This window comes from Camelus ferus, chromosome 6 (genome assembly GCF_009834535.1).
Source record: "Camelus ferus isolate YT-003-E chromosome 6, BCGSAC_Cfer_1.0, whole genome shotgun sequence".
Classification (NCBI taxonomy): Eukaryota; Metazoa; Chordata; class Mammalia; order Artiodactyla; family Camelidae; genus Camelus; species Camelus ferus.
Genome location: NC_045701.1, coordinates 3,281,678 through 3,305,360, shown reverse-complemented (window position 1 = coordinate 3,305,360; position 23,683 = coordinate 3,281,678). Strand labels below are relative to the sequence as shown.

Genomic DNA, 23,683 nt, shown 5'->3' with positions numbered 1-23,683 from the left:
TTTCTTGCGAGCCGCCCTCCGACCAGGCAAAGCGCAACGGGGCCAAGAAGGACTTCGTTCTCTGCCAGTCGGGGTCCTTTACGACAGGGCCGTCTAGTGGCCGGAGGAGCGAACGAGGCGAGGGAAGGAGACTAGTCGAGAGTGGGGGACAGATGAAATACACAAAGGGGCAATGACTTGCTGCAAATCGCAGGACGAATTGTGGCGCGTCTCTACTCACCTGTTTTTTTCGTTCAACAAATATATATTGAGGGCCTCCTATGTGCCAGGCGGAGTAGTAGACGCTGAGATTAGAGCAAGGAGCAAGCCAGGCAAAAGTCCCTGTCCCTTCATGGAGAGGACATGGAGAAGGAAGCAACCACCGCCTTGGGGATCTTCTGGGTATCTCATTTTTATGGTGAGAAAACCTGAACTGGGAGTGAGAAAACCTGGCTTTAGTACTAATTAATGACCTTCAGCAGGTCAGTCAATCTCCTTGAGCCATGGTTTCTTTATCTGTGAAAAAGATAAAATAACGTCACTAAATTGCAATTAAGGAAAACCATGTGTATCACACAAACACATAAAGATGAAGAAAGTGGGGCCCAGGACGGGGAATTGAGTGACTGGCTAGCATCAGAACCGGAGGCAGATCCCCAGACTCACAATTTATTTTCTGTTCTGCACCATACATTGGCTGAGAGAAAGAGAAAAATGAAGCCTAGTGAGATGACTGGGAAAGTGCCACGTGTAGAACAAAACAGTGGACAAGCTGGGTCTTCCCTATTCTCTGTTATTACAAGGAACCATGTGTCAGAGGTGTGTGTCATTAGGGTTTATTATGACACCACTAGTGAAAGATAATTTGGGTACCAAGTTTCACTCATCAGTATGTAATTATCCACTCTGAGGTTAAATGAGTTCTTGCTTAATGAGTTCTTAAATTGAATTCCTCTGAAAGTAAAGGTACAGTCACGTTTTACTGGGACTCCTCTATGAATTTCCTGCAAAAAACAAAGCACCCAAAAGTAGGTTTTAAGGCTATGAATGCACATGCTCATGCTAACAAAATGCAATGAAACATCTTGTACTTCATTTCATTCATCCAAATGTTTCCTGAATCTCTGCCATGTGCCTGTCACTGTTCCAAGTACTGGGGCTACAACAGTGAACGAAGTCGGCAAAATCCCTGTCTTTGTGCAGTTTACATTCTAATAAGAGGAAACAGACCTCCCTGAAAGCAAACAAACAGAAAATATATAATTTTATGGATTTAAAAAATGAGCCCCAGAGAGGTAAAGGATTTAAAGTCACATCCTAATTATGAATTGAACTAGCATTGAATTCAGATTTCTTGGTTTTCATATCTTATTTTCTCTTTTTATGCAGAGTTTAAAAGCCTCTAACCCTGAGAAAGCTGTAGAGGAACATCTCACACAGCCACGCACCCTGGCAACTTTGCACGTATCCACAGAGGCCTCCAAGGCAAAGGCTTGAACTGAAACTTATCTGAGACTTAGCAGAAGGCTTTGTGATCTTTCCACAACTGGAAAGAACCACAGACTTATGAGGGAAGACCTTGAGGCAATCTCTCCTGGGAGGTTGTCCGGAGGCAGGTTCTGATGAGGTGTGCGCTTTCTGCCCCACCCCCATCACAAAAGAGTTGAGAATATAAAAACCTCTTAGTTACAGTCTTAAATTGTCTCCTCAGTATCCAGATTTCCCAAAACTTACAGTGCATCCATCTGGCTCCTTTTACTTCATTAGTGTCCTTTTTCTCATGTGGGACAAGGACCACCGGCAGCTGGTACCTTGATGCATTCTTCCCTTTGTTATATATGTAAGTAATAAACTGAGGAATGCAGTGGCTCGTTGTATCTTTACTGGCTGGATCCATCAGGACTGGCCTTGCCAAACTTGTGTGTGTGCTTGACAAAGCCTAGCTTTATGCTGCCCTGCACTCTAGGAACTCCTCAGGAGAAGGCACATGAGGTCTGAATAAATAGTAGAGAGGGATTGATACAAATCTGTCCCTGCCATAAACTGAAACAAATCACAAAGCATCATGAAACAGTCATATTCTGACATAATGAACAACAGGCAGGTAAGTGTGAATGAAAATGAGGGTGGTAAGGCCAAGTGAGGACCATTCCTGGGGAACCGTGGGCTGCATCCCGCAATCAGTGCCTATTTGAAGGAATCAGGCCCCCATCCAGTTCTGGCCTCATGTTTTAGAGACAGCTTTCCACACTGGACCTCATCAGAGACCAACCTGTCTCACAGTTCTGCATCTAACAGTCCCATGATCTTCAGGCAGTGGTACTTCTGCTCAGGTACTCATGGGTCAGATCATGGACTCCTGGAGTCAGGAAGGCCTGGGTTCACATCCTGGCTCCTCTCCTTCCTAACAGTGCAATATAGGGCTTTTCTAAGTTTGATTTCTCTCATCTGATTTCTCCCCCCTTCTCTATTTGGAAAAATTTTATTTAGTCTGTATATTATTCCAAATATTTTCTGTCTTGAATGTGCAGCTGGGCTTAAAAGAGAACAGTCTGACGTTTCTGTTTTCTAATCCCAAAGTTATAACTCCCAGGAAACGATTGCCTAATGCTAGCTCCCTATATTGGGAAGGATCAAGGGTCACAAAGGAAGAAAACAAAAACATAAGTTGCTTCCCACTTCCCAGTATCTTACCACTAGATAAAGTTGTAAAAGAAATTTTTGTATTTTTTATCAAAAATATTTTCAGTATTGCTAGTTTCTTTTTCACCATTTTACACAGCTGTAGAGTTTTCCCACTGAGTTGTCGTACCGCAATTCATTTGGCCATTCTGCTTGAGTCATTTCCAATGTTTCACCCTGTTAATGCCATGAACATCCTCATATATACATCTTCCTCCTTAAAATTATTTTCTTAGAATAAAATCCTAAAAGGGAAATTGCCAGGCCAATCAGCACAAACATCTCCATATTTCTTGTGACGTATTGCAAAACTGCTTTCCAAAATGATTCCACGAATTCATACTGTCCTTAGCTACATTCAGCATGAGTATGCCAATTTCACTAAAACTTTTCTAGCATTGGGCTTTCTCATCAACAAACATATTTTAAGCATGTACTTTCTGAAACATTCTACTAGATGCTACAGGATACAGAGAGGAGGCAATATGTGTTCCAGGGGAGATTTATAATGTAGCTGAAGAAAACAGATCATAAGCATGATGTACACACTGTTAGCAGTTGATTACAGGATACGATGGGCTAGACTTTGTTTTTCATTTCCCCCATATTTTGTAACTTTTGGTGTCATAGTACAAACCAAGGTGCCGGAACAACAAAAAAAGGGACTTTCCAGTGAATTTTCTTTTTCTTTTCTAAGTTTTTGAATACTGTCGTGAGATGCAAATTTTTTAAGTATAAAAGGGAACATAGTAAAAAATATTCTCCTTTGCTGATCTGCCAGTCACAGCATGCATTCAGCAAATGCTTCCTGTGGCCTGAGAAGGGAGAGGTGACCCTGAGCCAAACGGGGCTGGACAGGCTGCATGCAGAAGGGAGAACACAGATAGTGCTTAATTTGCATTTTCATTTGAGTAGTATTATCATAAAACCCTCAACCCTACCTACTTCAGGCTGCCTTTTTATCCCTCTGTCATCTTTTGGTTTTACAGTTTACCTGGATGCTACTCTTTTCCTTCTCCATTTCAATATTTTTCCTAATGGATTTCCCAGGGAGAGAGAGAGACCCACAACAGGTGTCCTTCTCACAAGACAGAACATTTAGGAACAGCTGATAAGAATATTGGAGGTGGGGGAGGGGTACATAACTCAGTGGTAGAGTGCCTGTTTAGCATGCTTCAAAGTCCTGGGTTCGATCCCCAGTACCCCCGTTAAAAACAAACAAACAAACCTAAGTACCTCCCCCTCCAAAAAAAACCCCCCAATAAAATGTATATGGAAATTCAAATGACCCAAAATAGCCAAAACAATTCAAAAAAAATAAAAATAAGTAAATAAACCTAATTACCTCCCCCCACCTCAAAAAAGAGGATGGACACTTAAAAAAAAAAAAAAAGAACACTGGAGGGGACTGAGTCTAACACACTCTCATTTGACAGATTGGAAACTCAGACCCAGAGAAGTCATCCAGTAGGTTAGTTGTGGTCCAGGCTGGATAAACCTCCTTCTGTTGGATTATTCTTACGGAGCATCTGAGGCAAAATGTCAAGATTCAGTCTCCTTGCTTATCACCTTGGATAGAGGTGAGCTGACAAACTCAGGGTTGAAATATGCCGGATTAAAATTATTTTTTATTACACACCTGCCAGAACAGCTAGAATTAAAAAGACTGAAAACAGAACAACCAGAGCTTTCAAACATGCTTGTGGGAGTGTAAATTGATCAAAGCACTTTGTGAAACAGCCTAACAGTATCTACTAAAGCTCGACATACTTATTCTACGACCTAGAAATTCCACTCCTAGGTATTTACCTAAGAGAATTAAGCACATATATACAGCAAAAGACAGGTACATAAATGTTCATAGCTAAACACTGGAAACAATACAATATCTATCAACAGGAGGACAGATAATTTGTGATATATTTATACAGGGAAATACTACACTGTAAAAACAAAAACCAAAAAAGAATGAACTGCTAATTCATAAAACATAGGCAAATCCCAAATACATTATGTCGAATGAAAGAAACCAGGCAAAAATGTACATGTTGTAGATTCCATTTACATGAAATTCAGGAATAGACAGAAACTACTCTATGGTGATTGAAATGAGATACTAATTTTTGGCAGATAGGGATGGGAGAAACACGTATACTGACATGAGCGAATCTGTAAGATGCTGGAAATGTTCCAGCCCTTGATCTGGATGGTAATTAATTACACAGGTATAAATGAATGCAAAAATTCAGCTTAAGCTGAACGTTTAAAACTTGCCCATTTCCTATACATAAGTTACACCTCAATTTTTAAAAAGTGTCCTATATTGCATCTACCTTGTAGTAAAAGAAATGCAATAAAAATACTTTCATCATTTCAAAAATATTTTATTTTTAAAATTCAAAGCCCTCATTATCGCATGCCAGGCATATTGCATCACCTCCAAATGGTTTGCCTTCTGCCAGTTTCTCCTCACTGACAGGTTTTTCTGCCTAGTACACATCTGAATTTTTCTTCTTTTTTTTCTATTGCTATTTTTTTTTATTGAAGTAGAGTCAATGTGTCAATTTCTGGTGTACAGCACAATGTCCCAGTCACACATATACATACATATATTCGTTTTCATAAAAGGTTATTAGAAGATATTGAATATAGTTCCCTGTGCTGTACAGAAGAAATTTATCACGTATCTATTTAGCACATATCTATTTTGCTAATCTCTTGTAACAGACTTCCTTGGCTCCCATGTGCGTGCCTGTGGGGTACAGTACAAACACCTCACTGAAACAAACGAAGACATTGCTAATCCACTCCTTATCTGTCTTTCCAGACCCATAATGACTCCTCTCCTGCATGCCCAACCCCTAGTGTGCAGAACCTTCCATATCTCCTCATCTTTGGACTCCTGCCCTGTGCCTCCACTGTGGTACTTTTGCTTCTTCCTCTGCCAAATTTCTCCTCACATTTCGCTGTCCAGCTTTCAAGGATTTGCTCTCAAAACCCTGCCATGGTTCCTACAACCCTCAGTTCCTAAATTCCTGCCTCTTTGTGAGCTCAGCACATTCCCCATATTAAAACCCTCTATATTTTATACGACCCACCCCCTGAGCTAAATGTTTTCTGAAAGCTGGCATCATTTCTGGATCCCTGTGCTCAGCACTTCGCTAAATAAATGGGTGCTAACAGAATTGAATTACAAGTTTCATTTGTGTCCCAGATTTCTGCTTTTCATATAAATGTTGCTTCCATGAAATTCTTCACTGCAGCTGATTTTGGGATGAAAGTGGATACCGACAAGATAGTTTAAATTAAAAATAAACTAGTGTTATCTCTAGTTTGGGTTTCCTATTTTGAGACCAGTCTCCTGTCCCATTGGATAACTACTAATTGGTGACTATTTAAAATAATTAGAAGTAAATAAAATTAAAAATTCAGTTTCTCAGTCTCACTAGCCACATTTCAAGTACTCAAAAGCCTCACATGGCTAGTTGCTACCATAGTGGACAGCACAGAAGGGAATATTTCTATCATTGCATAAAGTTCTATGAGACAGCGCTGGAAATCTCTGGCCTTTACATTTAACTCTCACCCCTTGGAACTCTTCCGTTCTCTCCCACACCGCTTACCCCACAATCATTATCCTTATTGTGTCTGTAATTACTTGTGGTTTTTAATAGACTGAGGGTTCCAAGACAGCACGCCTTACTCCTGAAACTCCGGTATTTAACTCTGAATCCCAGGCACATAGTAGGCGCTCGGCAAATATTGAATTAATAAGCGACAGAATGGGAGGGACCTCACGAATACACCAGTCCCGAGCCCTTTCTCCATGCTGATTGGCTCCTCATGAGTCTCCACCGTTTTTTACGTGTACGCTTATTGTTAAGCATCCTCCATACGAGATGGAAGCGTGGCGCACCAGCGGACCCCAACTCCGGAGGCAATCGCAGAAAGCAGTGGCGTCACACGCTCCTGGGCCCGCCCCCGCCCCCCCCGCCCCCGCCCCCCGCCCCCGCCCCGCCCCGCCCCCGCCCTGGCCCCGAGCCCGCGCAGCTGCACCCCCCCCCGGCTAGCCACTGCGCAGGCGCGGCCCCCGAGCGTGGCTCTTCTCGCGGCTGCCGGCTGCCGGACACTCCGGAGTGCGGGCGTTTGCGGCCTGCGTGCGGCGGGCTCCAGCAGCGCACTTCTAGAGGCAGCGAGGCGCAGCGAGCTTAGTCTCTCCCCGTCCTGGGCAGCGTGGTCATGGAGAATCAGGTGCTGACGCCGCACGTCTACTGGGCTCAGCGACACCGCGAGCTGTATCTGCGCGTAGAGCTGAGTGACGTGCAGGTAAAGGCCGAGCGGCAAGACGCGCGCGGAGTCGCGGCTCCCGGACCCTCTGGGACCCCTGTCCCCTTTGTCCCTCTGCGTGCCGGAGAGCCAGTAGTGCGCCAGCGGGATGCACAGTGCGCTCACGGCTTCCAGGCCCGGGTAAAGTCTGGCCCACATCGAGGCACACCCGCAGACCATGGGCCCAGGCGCGACCTAGGGATTCAGGTACCTTCGGGTGCTGCGTGAGTCCGGCGCGGGCCCTGGTGGCTGCCCCGGGCCTCCTCTTTGTTCGCGGTCTGCGGACTGATGGAGCCCGAGCCTAACCCTAGAGGCCTGGCTGTCCGGGTTCAGGTTTGCCAAGGCCCTTCGAAGCTGATGGGCTCGTTGGGTCGGGAGTGCTGTGTGACAGTGGCTTGCTGGGCGGTGTCTGGACGTCTAGCGCTGGCCTGAAGAGGTCTAGACAGTCCCCTCGGACCTTCCGGAGGCCCGCCGCTGCCTCAGAGGGGCCACACCCACCTCCCTACCTTTAAGCGATGGAAATCATTCTAGTTAATTTTAGTCCAGAAGACTTTGAAGAAATAATACCCCCGCTACCCCACCTACCCCCGTTCTGAAGGCTGGGAGCTCAGGTTTGCTGAGTTGCAAAATTATCTAAAGTTACGTTGAGCATTTATGTTTGAGCTCCTTGGCCCCCTGTGTGAACAAGCTGAGGCCTCCTAAATGGTGGAGATCTCAGGACCTGTGTACCCCCATGTCCCTGTCCCTACCATCCAGGATTCCAGTCTTTGACGATCTGGAGTTTTCAGTCTGGAATGTTCTTCCTACAGTCTTTCTTACACCCTACTCTCCTTGACATCTATGGCACTTTGTAACCTCCCTTACTCCACTTAACTCTCTCTGAGTCAGGCATTTATGTTTGGATCTGTCAGCCCATCTGGCATATTGTCTTGCAAAGTGTAGGTGCTCTTTGAGTGTGGACTTGCATTTGGTGAACTTAATCTTTGCTTCTGGATTATAAAGCTGTTTTCCTGTTGAAAGATAAAGACAATGCTGGCCAGAATGCCTTTAAATAGTTTGACATTGCACGGTGTGTCATTTAATTTGTTAAGCCAGACTGAGTTATACTTTTGCATCAGAGGATGAATAAATGTTCTGTGCTGTCTCCCTGTACTCTGCTCCAGGGTGTTTTAATAAAAAAGGAAAAAAAAACAAACAAAATCTTCGTGAATGGGGATTAAAGTCTCCTTCTAAAGAGTATTCTTCCAGCAATCAATAAGAAAAGTACGGAATATGTGTCATGGCAATCTCGTTTTAGTATTTACTTAAGCATTATATAGACCAATTAAATAAACTCAGGCCTTCTCTAGATGTAACTAGATCCCAACATTATCTGGGCTACTTTTGAAACTACTAACAGAAAAGTTGTTTTTTAGAGGGAGTAGGGTGGTGTGGGAAAAAATGGAAATTAGTTGGGCAAATGAAAGAATGCATCATACTTATATTTTTCCTGAAAGACCTAAACCTTTTAGTGAAGAAACATGATCATGTGTGTTAATCATATTTGGTATATTTTTAAACATGAAGGTATGTGTTTTGAATATATAGTTAAAAATGAAGAAATGTAAAGGTGGAGGAAAAAATGGAATTTTCTTTTGGAGAAAGAAATCCTTTTTTGTGGGGGGGATCCTTTTTTCCCCAACTGAGTTTTTGTTTTTTGGGGGGATTTCCCAGCTGTAATTCTGCGGCATCCATTTCAACTGCCATTAGTTTTAAAGCAGCATGTTAATGCCATTCATAAAAGAAATTCTCTACCACGTGTGAAGTACTGCATATTTACAAAGATGAAATAGACAGACTCAGCTTTCCAAGGGCTTTCTATCTAGGAGGAAGCATACTATATACAAACAAAAAAGCTTTGTGCATAAGTATGTTTATTTGTAGAACTGGAGTTGAATATTGAACCAAATCCTTGGTCTTAAAGGAATTTGTAACCTCTCTTTCGTTTAGTTAGAGGTGACTTCCAGAAATAAGATGGAGTGTTCTTGCTCAAGCTGAGATTTGGAGAACTTTCCAGAAAGAGAAAGGCATAGAGTTTCACTTGTCTGACTTGTTCTATGTGTCAGTACCTTATAGCCAAAGACTGCCAGCAACACACCTCTGGTTAATCAAGTTGTATTTATTATTCATAACAGTAAAGTAGGACATACCTCATGGGTTTGCTCATTAAGGATGTTAGAAATGATTACAGGATTTGGACTTTGGTGATTGGGGGATGGACTTAGGAAGTGAGGATTCACTTCAGATTAGATGCTGTCAGAAAACAGGGGCACTCCTATTTTTCTGTCTATGATTGGGTTACTAGTGTTTAGGACCCTGAATTTAGTTTACTTTTATCAGAGGGGACCCCTTTATGTTTTTGGTGGTGTTGTTCCCTGTCCAGAGTCCTAGAAAGGAATTAGCCAAATTAGAAATTCCTCCTGAAATGCCCATCTGAAATTTGTTTAAGGGAGTGGGCTCTGGGATAACTGCCCGCAGTGCATATTCCACTTCTGACTTGATGAATGGCCCTTCTTTTGCTGGGAGGCAGGGTGAGTGTAATTAACACTTGAATGCAAGCTGAATTGGGGTGCACACCACCTATAGCCCAGTGACCACATATAGATTTCTCAGAGGCAGTTTATGGCCTGACACTTGGTGGCCCTTGCTAGTGGGGGTGTGGGGAGTGGGGGCAAGGAAAAAATATCCCTTAGGGGCACACACTGTCTTTGGGTTTTCTTGAGCCTGATACAGTTTAGAAAATGTAAGTCCTTAGTAATACGGGAGCATATCTGAAGCCTTACCCACGGTGGCCATCCAGCGCTAGTCTGGATGTCTGAACTACAGCTAATTTATTTCAGTTTCTAAATATATTTTCCTGTCACTTATTTTGGCCAAGAGAGGAAGGGTGTCTGGTATTTTGTGGGTGGCATTGTAGCCATAGTTTTGTCTGTGCTTACACAAAATTATACGGTGGCCTTTGTCTTATTTTATTAAGGTATTCTGTGAGATTGTTGATGTCCTATAACAGAATAACATGTTCTAACAAGGCCAGCTTTTGAATGTTAGGAGCTGCTCTTTAGAAATGTTTTTTCATTTAATTGCTCTCTGCAGGGCCTGTGAAACCGATGCTTCTGGCTTGAGATAACGCAATTCATTTATTTGTTCAATGAAGACCATTTGTGGAGTACCTACTTTTGTTTCCCATTAAGCTAGGTGCTAGATTGTTGGACAGCACTCTGTTGCCACCTGCTTTCCATAGCATTTCCCTAAGCCTGTGTATAAGTGAGTTTCAGTGTTGAATTCCAGTTTGGGGGCATCAGCTCTGCCCCCCGCCCTTCCTGAGACACAGGGGACTGTCTGGTTTTCACATCTCTGTTCTAACCTTGGAGCTGCAGGGCTAATGACTGATGAGAAACCACCACTGACACGAGGAGGAATGGTACACAGTAAAGACTTCAACAGCAGCATTATCTGTGTTTGAGGTGAGCGGTAGCAAAGGGGCCAGCTGGAGTCCAGTGGGGCTTGGGCAGGGTTACTTTCAGAATAGAGTTTATTTTCAGGATAAGCATGATGGACAGATTTTGCCAACAACCTTAGCTGTTAAAGCATTTGTTCATTTATCAAGGTTTTTGTTTTAGTCGTATGTGGACGGTGTGCATAGCTCTGTTTGGGAGCTGCTTGAAAGACACTGTTCTTGACCTTAACTAATAGAGGTCTGGTGGAAAGAGTTGTAACTGAATGCATGAGATTGGGTCCTTGCTCTTCCACTTATTACTCTCTGGTGTCCGTGGATTATTCACCTTTATGAGTCCTCAGTCTCTTCATCCAAATAAATGTGAATAATAACACCTAATTCACAGAATTGTTTTGAGGTTTGCATTGGATATTGGATTTGAAGATGTTTTGTAAATTGTAATGTGCTCTTCACGTGTAAGGGATTTTTATAGTGATAGTCAACCTTAGATGAGAGAGAGAAACACACAAAGAGCAATAGAACAGCATAGAGTCTGTTAGCTGAACTATCTATACATGAAAACTTATTGAACAACAGTGGTGGCTTTACAAATTAATAGGGGAAGGGATGAACCATTCAGGAGATTGTATTGGGACAACTGATAATCCAAATGGCAAACAGATGAAATAAGATCTTGCCTAATGCCGTACGTACATAAAGGTCAATTTCAGGTGGGTTAATGACCTAAATGCATAAAGCTCAACTACTAAAAAGAAAATATAGGACATGATCTTTACAATATTGGAACAGGGAAGGGTGTGTTAAACAAGACACAAAAACATAAACCCTAAAAAAAAAAACACAACAGATTTAACACAAGCTTGAGGCAGATATTTATGGTGCGTATCACTGAGCTCTTCCATATATGCACAAAGAGACAGCATGTTCATAACAACAAAAATTTGAAAACAACCTCAGTTCTCATCAACCAAAGAATGGATAAATTGTGGTATATTTACACAATGGCACCTGTACAACAGCTGAAATAAACAAAACAGGACCATCTGTATCTATGGATAAAGTTTAGAAATAAATCAAATAAAAAGCAAGTTGAAGAATTATATATATTCGTATTATATATGAAACCATTTATGTCATATGTAAAATAATACTTTGTATTGTAATGAATACCCAACATGTTGTACATGTAAAGAAACACGGTGGGAATGATAAATTCCAGTCCTAGACGTGGTTATCTATGAGGATGAGACGTGTTTGAGGGAGGAAGAGCAACGGGATTGAGTACCTATATCTGTTTTATTTCTTTAAAAAACTGAAGCAAGTAAAGTAAAATGCTGATGGATAATAGGTACAGTAATGTTTGCTCTGTTTTTCTGTGTGTGGCTGATTGCTTGGAATATTTCATATTCCAAGATTACATTAAATAAGCCCAAGGTAAGTGCTATGAGGGAAGCAAACAATAATTGGTAGAAGCATGTAAAATAGGGTGATCAGGAGAGGCTTCGTTGGGGAGGTGATGTTTGAGCTACATGAAACTGGAAGGATAAAATGAATTATGAAGAGGAACTGGGGGAAGAACATTCTAACTAGTGCACATTCTTAAGGACAGGCAAGGACTTGGGGGATGTTAGTACGTTGGGAGTGTAGAAAGGAGTAAGTTATGGGGGATGAGGCTGGAGGAGTTTGCAAGATGTAGGTCATGTAGGGCCTTGTTGCCATGGTAAGGAGTTTGGATTTTATTGTAAGAGCATTGGGAAACTATTAAAGAGTTTTAAGCAGAGGAGTGACATTATAGGATTCGTGTTTTAAAACGATTATTCCGACTGCTATGGGGATTAGAGAGGGGCAAAAGTGAAATCTGGAAAACCATTTAGGGAGGTTATTGCAGCAGTGTGGGTAAGAGAGAACATTGCTCGGCCTAGGGATGACTGTAGACGTAGAGAGCCACGAACAGATTTGAGATATATTTGTAGAGACCCTTCAGGCCTTGATGGATTGCAAATGTTGGGGCTAGTAGAGGGGAGAAGGAAGGAATTGACAACTAGTCCTAGAATTTTGGCTTAAGCACAGAATAGGTGATGATACAGTTTACTGAAAAATTTAAGACTAGAGAAGAGGTTTAGGGGCCTTTTGGACATGTTGGTGTGAAACTCTTGTCTTAAACAGTTTCCATGTAGAAATGGGAAGTAGTCCCTTAATTATACAAATGCAGAGTTCAGAGCAGTAGTCTGGGCTGAAAGTAGAATTTCATGAAATCTTAAACTTCATTGATTATAAGAGACCCCATTATTTTATGCACCATGAAGAAAAAAATGCTGCTAATTAAATTATGATACATACTTTCTTATCACTTCAAATATTTGTTTTTTATTTTTGAAAGAACTCTTTGAGACTTGTTTAAACTTTTCGGTTCCCTCCAGCCAAAGACTACTAGAAACGTACCTTGTTTCAACGAGTAGGGTTTAGTGCTTGCTTCAGTGAGGGAGAACACACACGGGGAACTGAGAGGTGTCTCAGTAAGAGGGTGTCAGAAGGAACTGATTATAGGATTTAGGCTTTGGTTGAGCAATCGGGAGAGAGTCTAAGGAAGTGGGGATTCAACTTAGATAGGATGCTGTCAGAAAATGGGGACATTTCTATGACTGAGTATTTTGTGGATGGTGTAATGACCTGTGCTTAGACGGAATTATGATATGACTTTATCTTGTGTCATTTTATCATAGTCTCAGTAACCTGAGGTTGGCTGATGTTCTTTGAGATTGCTTATGTTCAATAGAAGAACAGAATGGCCTTGCTGTGAGCTTTAGACCAGCTTGTAGTAATTTTGAGATCTGGCTGTGAAGGTCAGATCAGTTTCAGATGTCAGCAGCTGCTAATTTTTTTTCTCAAAACAGTTTAAAAAATCATAAAATCTATCTAATTTCTATGTAATCTCACTCTTCTATACATGTAAATATGAAAATGTAAGCAAAAAATTTGGTGAAGATATTCCTAAACCATCTTCATATTTCAGAATTCACTCTTCTGAATCTCTTTTATACTCAGAGATGTCACTGTCATTATTTTTCCATATGGTATCATCCTCTGTGCCATTAAGAGCAGTAGTAATGCAACACTTCTGAAAACACTGTTACCTCTGGCAGTTTTTTTTTCAAGCCATTAACATCTATAAGTTTTGATGCTGGCACATTCTTGATCTTATCAGAAGATGTCAACAGAATGTTTTCAGACACTGACCAGGACTCATACTACTTCCTCAAATGGCCTTTAAGTAGTTTGTTGACTGAAATATTGGGTTGCAGCTGTGTAATCATGCCATCTGGAATAACAGCCAAGCTTGCACATGCTCTGGCAGTGACACCCATGTCAGGGTTGCACAACTGCTACACAGTTGTAAGGTGCTGCTGTCAATTGCAATAAATAGCCCAGTTTTAGAGAGATTATATATGAAATGAATGTGAATGTTAGAACTGATGAAATGTAGCAAATTTTGGAGTTACCAATTAATAAGTTTTAGTATTTAACCCCCTGAGGCAGGATGAGATCATCCAGAAGAGAGTAAAGATCAGAGGTTGCCAAAATCAAATGCCCAAATCATAGCATTGTAATTAGGAACCCGGGAAGCTGTTTGCCTTGGTTTGAATCTTGGTTTTTCCCCTTGCTGATTTTGTAATCTCAGGCAAGTTACATAACCTCTGTAAGCATTATTTTTCTCATCTGTAAAATTGTTTATTAACAGTGCCTATTTGATAGATTTTGTGTGTGGGGAGGGGGGAGCTAGTAATGTGAAACACTTTGAAAGATAATTGGCAATGTAGTGAGTGTTCAGTAAATGTGAGTGAACTGAGCTGGATGAGGAGAGTGGTTAATTGAAGAGGATAAAGTTCATGTTAGAGGGTAGCTATTGTCATTCAAGAATGGAGATCTGAGATTGGTATCTAATTCTTCTAATTTTTGAAAAAGATGTTAGAAATCCAGAATTTTTAAAATGAAAAAACCTCATAGTTTTATACTGATTCAGTGAATATATACAAATACCTACTGTGTGCTTGGCAGGCTTCCTGACTCTGGGACCTTGGCATGAGCAACGCAGACAAGGTCCCTGCTGTCATGAAGCTTATTCACTGAGTGGTGATGGTGGTGGTGGTGTTGGTGGTGGTGGTAAGCACACTAAAAGCAGATAAAATCATCTAATCGTTTCAGATAACAGTGAATGTTATGAAGGAAGTAAAGCAAGAAAAAATATGAGAAGGAATCACAAGAACTGTTTCAGATTGGGTAGTCAGGGAAGTTCTCTTTGAGGAGGTGACAATTGAGCAGAGACCTAAATGTTAAAAAACCATGCAAAATTATGGGAACTGAATATTGTAGGAAGAGGGGACAGCTACTTCAAAATTCCTTGGTGGAAAGTGCTTAGTGGTGAGTTAAAATTAAAAATTAATTAATAAATAAAACAAAAACATTCTCTGCAGGCCATATAAAATATTGTGGGCTCAATTTGACCCTCAAGATGCCAATTTATGTCAGAAAACTGATATATAGTAAAAGCTTATAGAGATAAGCAGCAGCCCAGGATTGAGTTCTGAGACACTCAGATATTCAGAGGTCGACCTGAGCAGAACGCACCAGCACCATGGTGAAAGGATATGTGACAGGAAAATACACAGGCGTAGTTTTTGAGAAATCCATACAGAGGCCTCCTTGTCTTCCTCTCTCCCCACTGTGAGGGAGCACACTTGAGTGTGCTCTTTTCTCTAGCAACGAAAAATGCAGTAACTTATGTATAATGTTTCTGCCCCAGGGAAGCCCTATTAGAGATTCAGCACTCATGTTTCTGTTGGGGGCTGGTTTCGTAGGTACTCTCCACCCAGCTTATACCAAAATTCTAGACTTTCCATAAGGAAAGCTAGTGTTCACCATAAATCACATTGTTTGTAGGCATAGTCTAAGCAAAGTGAACCAGCCTTATCAGGGAATGGAGGACAGCCAGGTTCCCAGATGCTGGCCAAGAGCTGATCTTGGAAACAGGCCCCTTTAAAGATAGCAGCCTCACACTTGCTACTTTGTAATTCCTTTCTGTGTATATACTGATCATATAAGTAAGATAAATAACCAACCATTAGAATGACCAAGGAAACCTTTGTCTAAAGGGTTAGTTAGCAAATACTTCATTGAACTCTGTAGTTCTGTCAGAAATAATGGAAACGGGATGATTTGATTTAATTTCAGTTCACTGAAGTTTTTGAGGCTTCAGGGATTCAGAGATGAATGACACAGTGCCTGCCATCAAGGAACTCAAGGCTGGAAGGGCAGATAAACCAATAAACAATAGTTATAAAACAGTGTAATAAGTAGGATAATAGAAGTGAAGATAACATATAACAAGGAAGCTATTAATTCTGATGGTGGGGATGAGTAGGAGGGAAAAGGAATTAATATTTGACCTGGACTTTAAAAGATGAATAAATGTTCAACAGATACAGAAGCTTGGGAGGGCATTGAGAAGAAGAGAAGCAGCCAAAATATGAGTGCTTGCTAGTTGCCAGACTTCTGTGTTATTACAATTTAATTCTCACAACAGTTTTGTGAAATAAGTTTTACTGTTGTTTTAAATATGATGACAGTTGCTGTGGCTTTGAAAGTGAATGATAGAAATAAAAAGTGATATAACTAGGATCTGAACCCAGATTCCCCTGACTTCAAAACCACTTTCTACCCCTTTCCCTATCAAATTGCACCTTTTATAAACAAAGGTGCAATTCTGACTCTGATAAAAGTTGGGCTAGGTTGTGCAGATCAACCCTTCTAAAAGCAACTTGAAAGTGTTCAACAGAAATCTTAAATTCATCAAAGAGTCAACAAATTAGAAGTTAAAATGGGAATTTCAGAGAGGTGAGCTGAACACTGAAACTGCTTTTGCTTTGACAACATTTGCTCAACTGAGTGAACTTGAACTTTGGTTTTGATAGCCTGCCAGAGTGCAGGGATAGAAGTAAGATCCAAGCCCACAAAAGCTTCATTATGTAACAGGAAACCCTTCTCTCCATAGACTCCACTTGAGAGAACTATGCGCTTAGGGTAAGGATGAACTAGAAGTAAATTCATCTCATCTCCCTATCCCCAGATGGCTTAGTGCTGAGCAAAGTAGAGGGAAAGGTCCTTCAGGAGTTAAAACATCAGGTGGCTGTCAAAAGATTATGCGACTCCAATTTCCACAGTTTTAGAGATCCAAAAATCCATAAGCCATGAATTTAAAGTGGCTCCAACTGGTGGAGTCCCTAGGTGCCTGGCAGAAGAAAATGTAGGTCCCTCTGGAAGAGCTAAGATGATATCAGATAAGATTTTTAGGCAAAAATGTATTTTTAGAGACAGAAAGATCATAATGATAGAGGTTTCAACTCATTAACAACAGCACAGAGAGAAATAGGCAAATTTATAGTAGTGTGATTTCTCAGTAATTGGTAGAATAAGAAGACAAACATCAGTAAAGATATAGATTATGTGAACAGATAATTAGCAGTAAACCTAATGGCCATATATAGAATGCTACACCCAGCAACTCCACAGTGTACATTGTTTTCAAGTTCACTCGGAGTATTTACGAAAGTTGGCTGTATACTGCTTTGTAAAGCAGGTCTCCACAACTTTGAAAGGATTAAAATCATACAGAGAATGTTTCTTGATCACAGTGCAACTGAAGTAGAAATTAATAACAAGGTAACTGGAAAATCTCTGGAAATTAAGGAACACTTCTCAATAACCCATGTTTCAAGGAAGAAATTATAATGGAAATTAGAGAATATTTTAGGCTGAATGATAATGAAAATGCTACATTCAGAGCTTGACAGATACAACCAAAGTAGGAGTTGGTGGGAAAGTCATATTCTTAAATGCTTATATTTAAAAGTATTAATTAATTAAAATTTCATAGATCTGAAAATTAATGACTTGTGAATCCATTTCAAGAAGTTAGGGAAAAAATAGCAAACTCTTGTAAAGTGTTGAATGAAGGAAAATAACAAAGATAAGGCAGAAATAGAAAACAGAGGTAGAATCAATAAAACTAAAAGTTAGTTCTTGAAAAGACAAAGTGGACAGATCTCTTGACAAGATTAAGATACAAACAATATCAGTGATGAAGACTTAAATGACAGAAACTATAGACATTAAAAAACTAAGAGAATATTAAGCTTATGTCAGATAAAATGGGTAAATTCTTAGAAAATAAAGATCGTTTCTATCAAAGAGATAGGAAACCTGAATAGCACAATAACCATTAAGTAAATTGAGTCAATAGTCAAAAATCTTCCCACAAGGGAATTTCCAGGTCCAAATGGCTTCACTGGGAAGTTCTACCAAACATTTAAAGAAGCAGTTCCAGTTTTATTGGTTATCTATTGTTGCATTAATCATTTATGACCTCAGTTCCCAAAGGTCCTTCAGGAAGAACTCAGTGGGTGTTGTGGCTTGGGTTCTCTCAAGAGGCTGTAGTCAGATGTCAGTTGTGGTTGGTGTTGTATGATGCCCTGAAGTAGCCACCTCAGGGATGTCTAGCTCACCTTGTTGTCAAGTCGGTATCCATAAGTTAGTCCTCCACGTAGACTCTCATGTCATGGTGTCTGGCCTTGCCCAGAGTGAGCCATGCAGGAGGCTCAGATGGAAGCTGCAATGCCTTTTATGACCTAACCTCAGAAATCACATCATTGTTTCCACTGTGTTTTATTGGTTACATAGATCATCCGTGACGTCATTTGGAAGGGGACTACACAAGGGTGTAAGTACCAGGGGGAGAGGAGCATGGAGGGCCATGCTGAAGGCTGGCAACCACCCCAGACTTATACTTACATTTCATGGGGGTGGGTGGGGAGAGAGAGAGAGAGAACATTTTCCATTTCATTTTTATGATGTAAATATAAGAAAGGGAAATTATAGGCCAATATCATTTATAAATATAGATATTAACTTTTCAATTGCTTCAGAGTCTCTTCTTTCCCAGTTTTAAGCTTGTCTGTGGCATAAGTTTTATTTTTACTGAAATGTGTTCCTTAACTCCCATCGCCTTTGGAGAAGCTGAACTGGACATGCCCAGTCAGTCTGCTGCTGGGTAGGAGCGGTCCTAGTATTGCTGAGTTAGCATCTGGAATTGGGCTCACAGAAATGCTTAGTGAACTCCTGGGTTTGTGCTGTGGCTAGGTATTTAAACTGTGGTTGTACACATCTGTATCTGAAGAGGATAAACTAGGCCCCCAAAACTTCTTTTTTCCTTCCAAGTGAGTTAGGGTATGGGGAACACAGAGTTGGGCAGGTGGCCTAGGTAGGAAATTTACCACTAAGACATCCCAGAACTCTAGCTTTCATGCTAGTGTTCACACCAGAACCCCGTTTCCCTTGGCGAGGAACCATGCCTGTGAAAGTGTAGCCTTCTTCGATGAGGTTCCCTAACTCCCTCTTCCTGGTACAGAGAAGATCATCTAGGTGGGTAACCCCTTTCAGTGAGCTTCTCAGCCTCAAGTCTGTACTCTCACTGGGGAGGTTCTTAACATAAAGCTTGGCTCAGATGCTTCCCCATCCCAGCCTTGAGGCTCCCCCTTTTCCTAAGACTCTTGGCTATGAGTAGAGCATCTAGGCTCCCAGTGCCTGTTATTGTAAAGCCCCTTTCCACCTTCTCTCTGCCTTGTCAGTTTCCTTTGATGCATGATGGCACACAGAGAGCGGAGCTTACAGGAGAAAAAGAAACGAACTAGGCATGACACTGGAAACATGCTGCTTCTTGCTTATTAACTTTGAGCTGGAAATTAGGAGGTAAAGTATTTCTCATCTGCAGGAAAAAGTTGTTTCACTTTAAATTATACCACTGAAAGACATGTAGCAATTTCGGGGACGAAATGAACAATTTGGAGAATTTTGATCTCTTCTAGTCTTGGTTTGGATAGGGGCCAAGAGTGTGGATGGAGCCTGAGGCTCAGGCACTGCATTTTTCATTTTCATCCAGCCACCTAGAATCTGTGGCCCTTCACTTAATCTAAAGGAATTAATTTATTTTTCATGTTGCAGTACAAGTCTCACTCTTGATGAGATTTTCCTTAAACATTCTATTCCCATTATATTCATTCTCTTCTTAACACCCAACACCTAACTGCTCTTTTAGTCTTGAGCACATGTTACTTGATATTGTATGGTGTCTTCTCACAGGAAATGACTCATCTGCTCTGCTAGATTCTCTGCCTCCACAGCTCAGGGGCTACATCTTAGAGATCTGTATATTCCCCATGGCACCAGGTACCATTTGTCATGATCAGAATGGACTGATTCAGTATCTGATTTTCTGCACAGCAGAGCAGTTTAGGGTCCTTCTTGTAGGGTCCTTCATCTGAGCCTGCAATCTCGGATGCAGATAGACATTGAGAAGCCTTACAGAGACGTGAACACACAACCAAATATATCCTCTGGGGGAGGCACAGCGTCGTAGGTTGAGTCCCCAAGGGGGGATGGAGGGAAGTAAGCCCCTGGTTTTAATTTTATTTTTCTCCTCATTAAAATACCCTTCTCGCATCCTTGGTCTCTTTCCACAGAATCCTGCCATCAGCATCACTGAAAATGTGCTGCATTTCAAAGGTCAGTATCTGAGCAAATATTCCCAGCCTTCTACACAGTTAAAGAGGCATGATGGGGGTTGCTGTTTATTTTTATCTGTTTCTTTTATTCACTTTCTGTTGAAGCTCCCCTCTCTAATACTCTTGGAGTAAACTAGATTGTTTTGAGCTCTGTGATTAGAAAAGTTAAGAATTTGTTTAACATCCTGCTTTCCCCTTGGAGAGGCAGTAAATATAGGGAAAAGGATCCTGGGCTAGAAATCAGGAGATTGGTCTTCTAGCTCTAATTCTGCTACTACCTTGGACAACTTACTGACTTCTCTGGACCCATCAAATGAGGGTATTGGGTTATAGTCTGTGTTTCTCAAACTTGAGGATCCATGGACACCTGAACATGTGTCCACAGGATCCTCCAGGGCCATAGACCTTAGATTAAGAAACAAGTTAAGAATTAAATATGGTCACCTCAAGTGATGTTTGGCTCCATTGCAGCTGTGGATGCAGACGCAAACACAGCCACTGAACTTGTGTGGTAGTACTTGATTATAATGTAGCCATCTGGATGATCCAGAATACACTTTTAAAAAATACTATAACTGAAAATAAAAAATAGAAATGTTCTTCATTAGGCTCTGTGGCTCCCTGATATTATTCTTAGAGACCAGTTTAGTGAACACTGCAGTCTAGGTGCTGTCTAAAGCCTTTCCAGCTCTGACAGTCTTTGATTCTGTGGATGTGTCCCCCATCTCCTTCCTCCCTAGTTCATCAGCAGATTTTCTGTTGTGCCTGAGAGGGTAGGTCTGGATTCATTGTTACCCACTGGGGTGGGGTTCTCCCTGTTCTCTCTGTTCCAGTTCCTTTGAATGTCATTAGTAAGTGACTGGGGTTATGGGAGATTGAAGAATTTCTGCCTCATGTGAGACTCTGTCTACCTTAATATACTTGCCTGAAGGCACAGCCTGGCTTTTGTATTTACTTTTCAAGGTGAAAGCAGTAGAGGTAGCAGCTTAGATTTTGGGGGGAGTTAAATATTTGAAAGAAGTTAAAATGATGTATCTTGCCACATGGAGCTTATAGACTGTCCTACCTTAAAGAATTTATGATCTTAGAGCACAGTAATCACTTGTAGCACATGTTAGGCAAATCATACCATGTATGGCCAGATAAGGAAAGATAATCCCAGGAGGGAACCAAGGGGGAGAGTTAGGGGGCAGGGACGTCCCTCATTCACTGGCTCTGAGGCACAGCACCTGCTTGCTGTGGGGAAAGGAGCCGTGTCAAGGCACAGGGATGGTGTGATGGTCAACCGAGGACTTTCCTCCAAATTCCATTTGTCCTCTCTTAGGAATGAGCTGAGAAAATTTTCTCTTTTTTGTTCCATTTGTTCCACCCACATGTGTCAACTTCTCCATTTTCTATCCGTGGTTGGAAGGTGTTAAATTCAGAGCTTTCTTTGAGACGGTCCAGCATTTCCATGTACCCTGCAGCTTTCCCTAATGGCAGTCAAGATAATACCCTCACTTGATTACTCTTTGCACTGGATTCAGAGCCAAAGTAAATGTGAAAGTTAAATTTTTATCTATGGGATACCTTTGGCTTTGCTTTCTGTGTTCTTTTTCCTGCCTATTATTTGTACTGGGCATCATTGAGGCCACATTGGAAGATTAAGTAAATACTCTGGAACTGATTACCAGAAGAACAGAAGGAGATAAACTTTTGTCCAGGATTTAACTTACTGAGCTTTTGAATAGCTCTGCTCACAAGTCCCCACTCATTTTGGTAGGACCTGTTACTATTTGCATACTTCTGAAAGAACTGCCCCAGGTTAATGTTTGGGCAGCCTTGCTCTGCTCAGGTTGACTGTAACCTACATTTCTTCCTTTATAGCTCAGGGGCACGGTGCCAAAGGAGACAATGTTTATGAATTTCACCTGGAGTTCTTAGACCTTGTGAAGCCAGAGGTATGTTCTTTTCTTCCTCACTTCCCTTACCATTTTGAGAAATAAATACTAGTAGTTTTGTGAAATGAGAAGCAAGGGTTGTGGGAAAGAAGAAGATAAACCAAAGTAGAATGTGCTTCTTTTGTCTGGAACAGAGCCCAGCTGCAGAAGAAGAGGAATGTCAGAGAATCTGAGCTGACTCTCGAATCTGGGCTCTGCCATTTATTAGCAGCGTGAATAGGTTTCCTCATTTCGAGCTTCAGTTTCCCCATGTATTACATGAAGGATTGGGTTAAGTGATCGCTATGATCCTTTCCTGCTCCGAGATTCGTAATAGTCAGCAGAGAACCTGTGTTAGGCTTGCTTTGGGGGCAAAGGGAGAGGCCATAAGATGAATAATGAGCTAGAACACCCCCGGAGAATTTGAGGTTAGTTGAGAAGACTCAGTAGTGAACGAATGCTTGTGAAAAAGTTGTAACTGATCTAGTACAGTTTTGGCCTTGATGCAGGCCTTTCTGAAACAATCCAGAGATTGTTGACCATTTGAATTGAGTCATCTTCATGGGAGGAAGATTTGGAAGGTAATGGTGCATTTGAGAGGGTGAATGGATGTGGTGCCTTGCTTGAGGTGGATCTGGCAGGACGTTCACGCTAGTTTCCGCTAGGATAACCAGAACCGTCTGCCTTTCTTACCCTGCTTTTCTCCTGTGTCATTCACTGGGGAATGAAGAGAGAAGGACCGTTCAGTTCTCACCGGTTCTTCCTCACATCAACCCTTGGTCTAAATGTTTTCTTTACCTGAGGACTTGTAGCAACAGAGAAGGAAGCGGGAAAGCACACTGTGCAGCTTCTCTGTGCAGCCACACTGGATTGTGTGGTTTCCGGGGAAGAAGTGGGCGATGGGAGAGGGCATTCTCACATTCTCACTTTCTCTCCTAGCCGGTGTACAAACTGACCCAGAGACAGGTAAACATTACGGTGCAGAAGAAGGTGAGTCAGTGGTGGGAGAGACTCACCAAGCAGGAGAAGCGCCCACTGTTTTTGGCCCCTGACTTTGATCGTTGGCTGGACGAATCTGATGCGGAAATGGAGCTCAGAGCCAAGGTCAGTAAGGACCCGAGGATCTAGACAGAAGTCATGAGGATCCCAGGTTATTCAGGCCACCTCGTATCCTGTTAGGATCTGAAAGAATAAGGACAAAGTTATAAATTCACTGAAAGACCTGGAGACATGGTTTTATAGAAGGTCATGTATTTTGTAGACTGGCCCTCAGCTGGGATTTGTTTGATGTTTTTCTCATGATTAGACTCTGGTGTTGGGCTTTTGGCAGGAATCCCACAGAGATAAAGTGTCTTTCTTAGCATGTCATATCAAGGGTATGTACTATCGACATGACTTACTGCTGTTGATACTAATTTTGAGCATCTGGCTGAGGTATTTTGGGGCAGGTTTCTCCAGTGTTAGGTTTCTTTACTGCAATGTTTCTCCTCTCCTTTCTTTACTGTACTCTTTGGGAGGAAATCACAATGCAGTCCACGCTTAAGGAGTCAGGAGTTACACTGCCTGTCCTTAGGGTGGAATATTTGCATACTTTATTTGGAGTTCTTCCGCAGGGGAGATTTTTCTGTTCTCTCTCATTTATTTATTCAATCATTTATTTGTATCAC

At 41.5% G+C, this 23,683-nt stretch overlaps 1 protein-coding gene across 1 annotated transcript in view; it reads left to right on the top strand.

Moving 5' to 3' along the window:
- The first annotated feature begins 6,727 nt into the window (after positions 1-6,727).
- Positions 6,728-23,683, top strand: part of HACD3 (3-hydroxyacyl-CoA dehydratase 3) — a 36,802-nt gene continuing 19,846 nt past the window's right edge. Inside the window, exons 1-4 of the mRNA XM_006184016.2 lie at positions 6,728-6,987; positions 20,056-20,098; positions 21,964-22,037; positions 22,956-23,120. Of these exons, the coding sequence (XP_006184078.1) occupies positions 6,901-6,987; positions 20,056-20,098; positions 21,964-22,037; positions 22,956-23,120 (369 nt within the window). The 5' untranslated portion in view covers positions 6,728-6,900. The remainder of the gene's footprint in view (positions 6,988-20,055; positions 20,099-21,963; positions 22,038-22,955; positions 23,121-23,683) is intronic.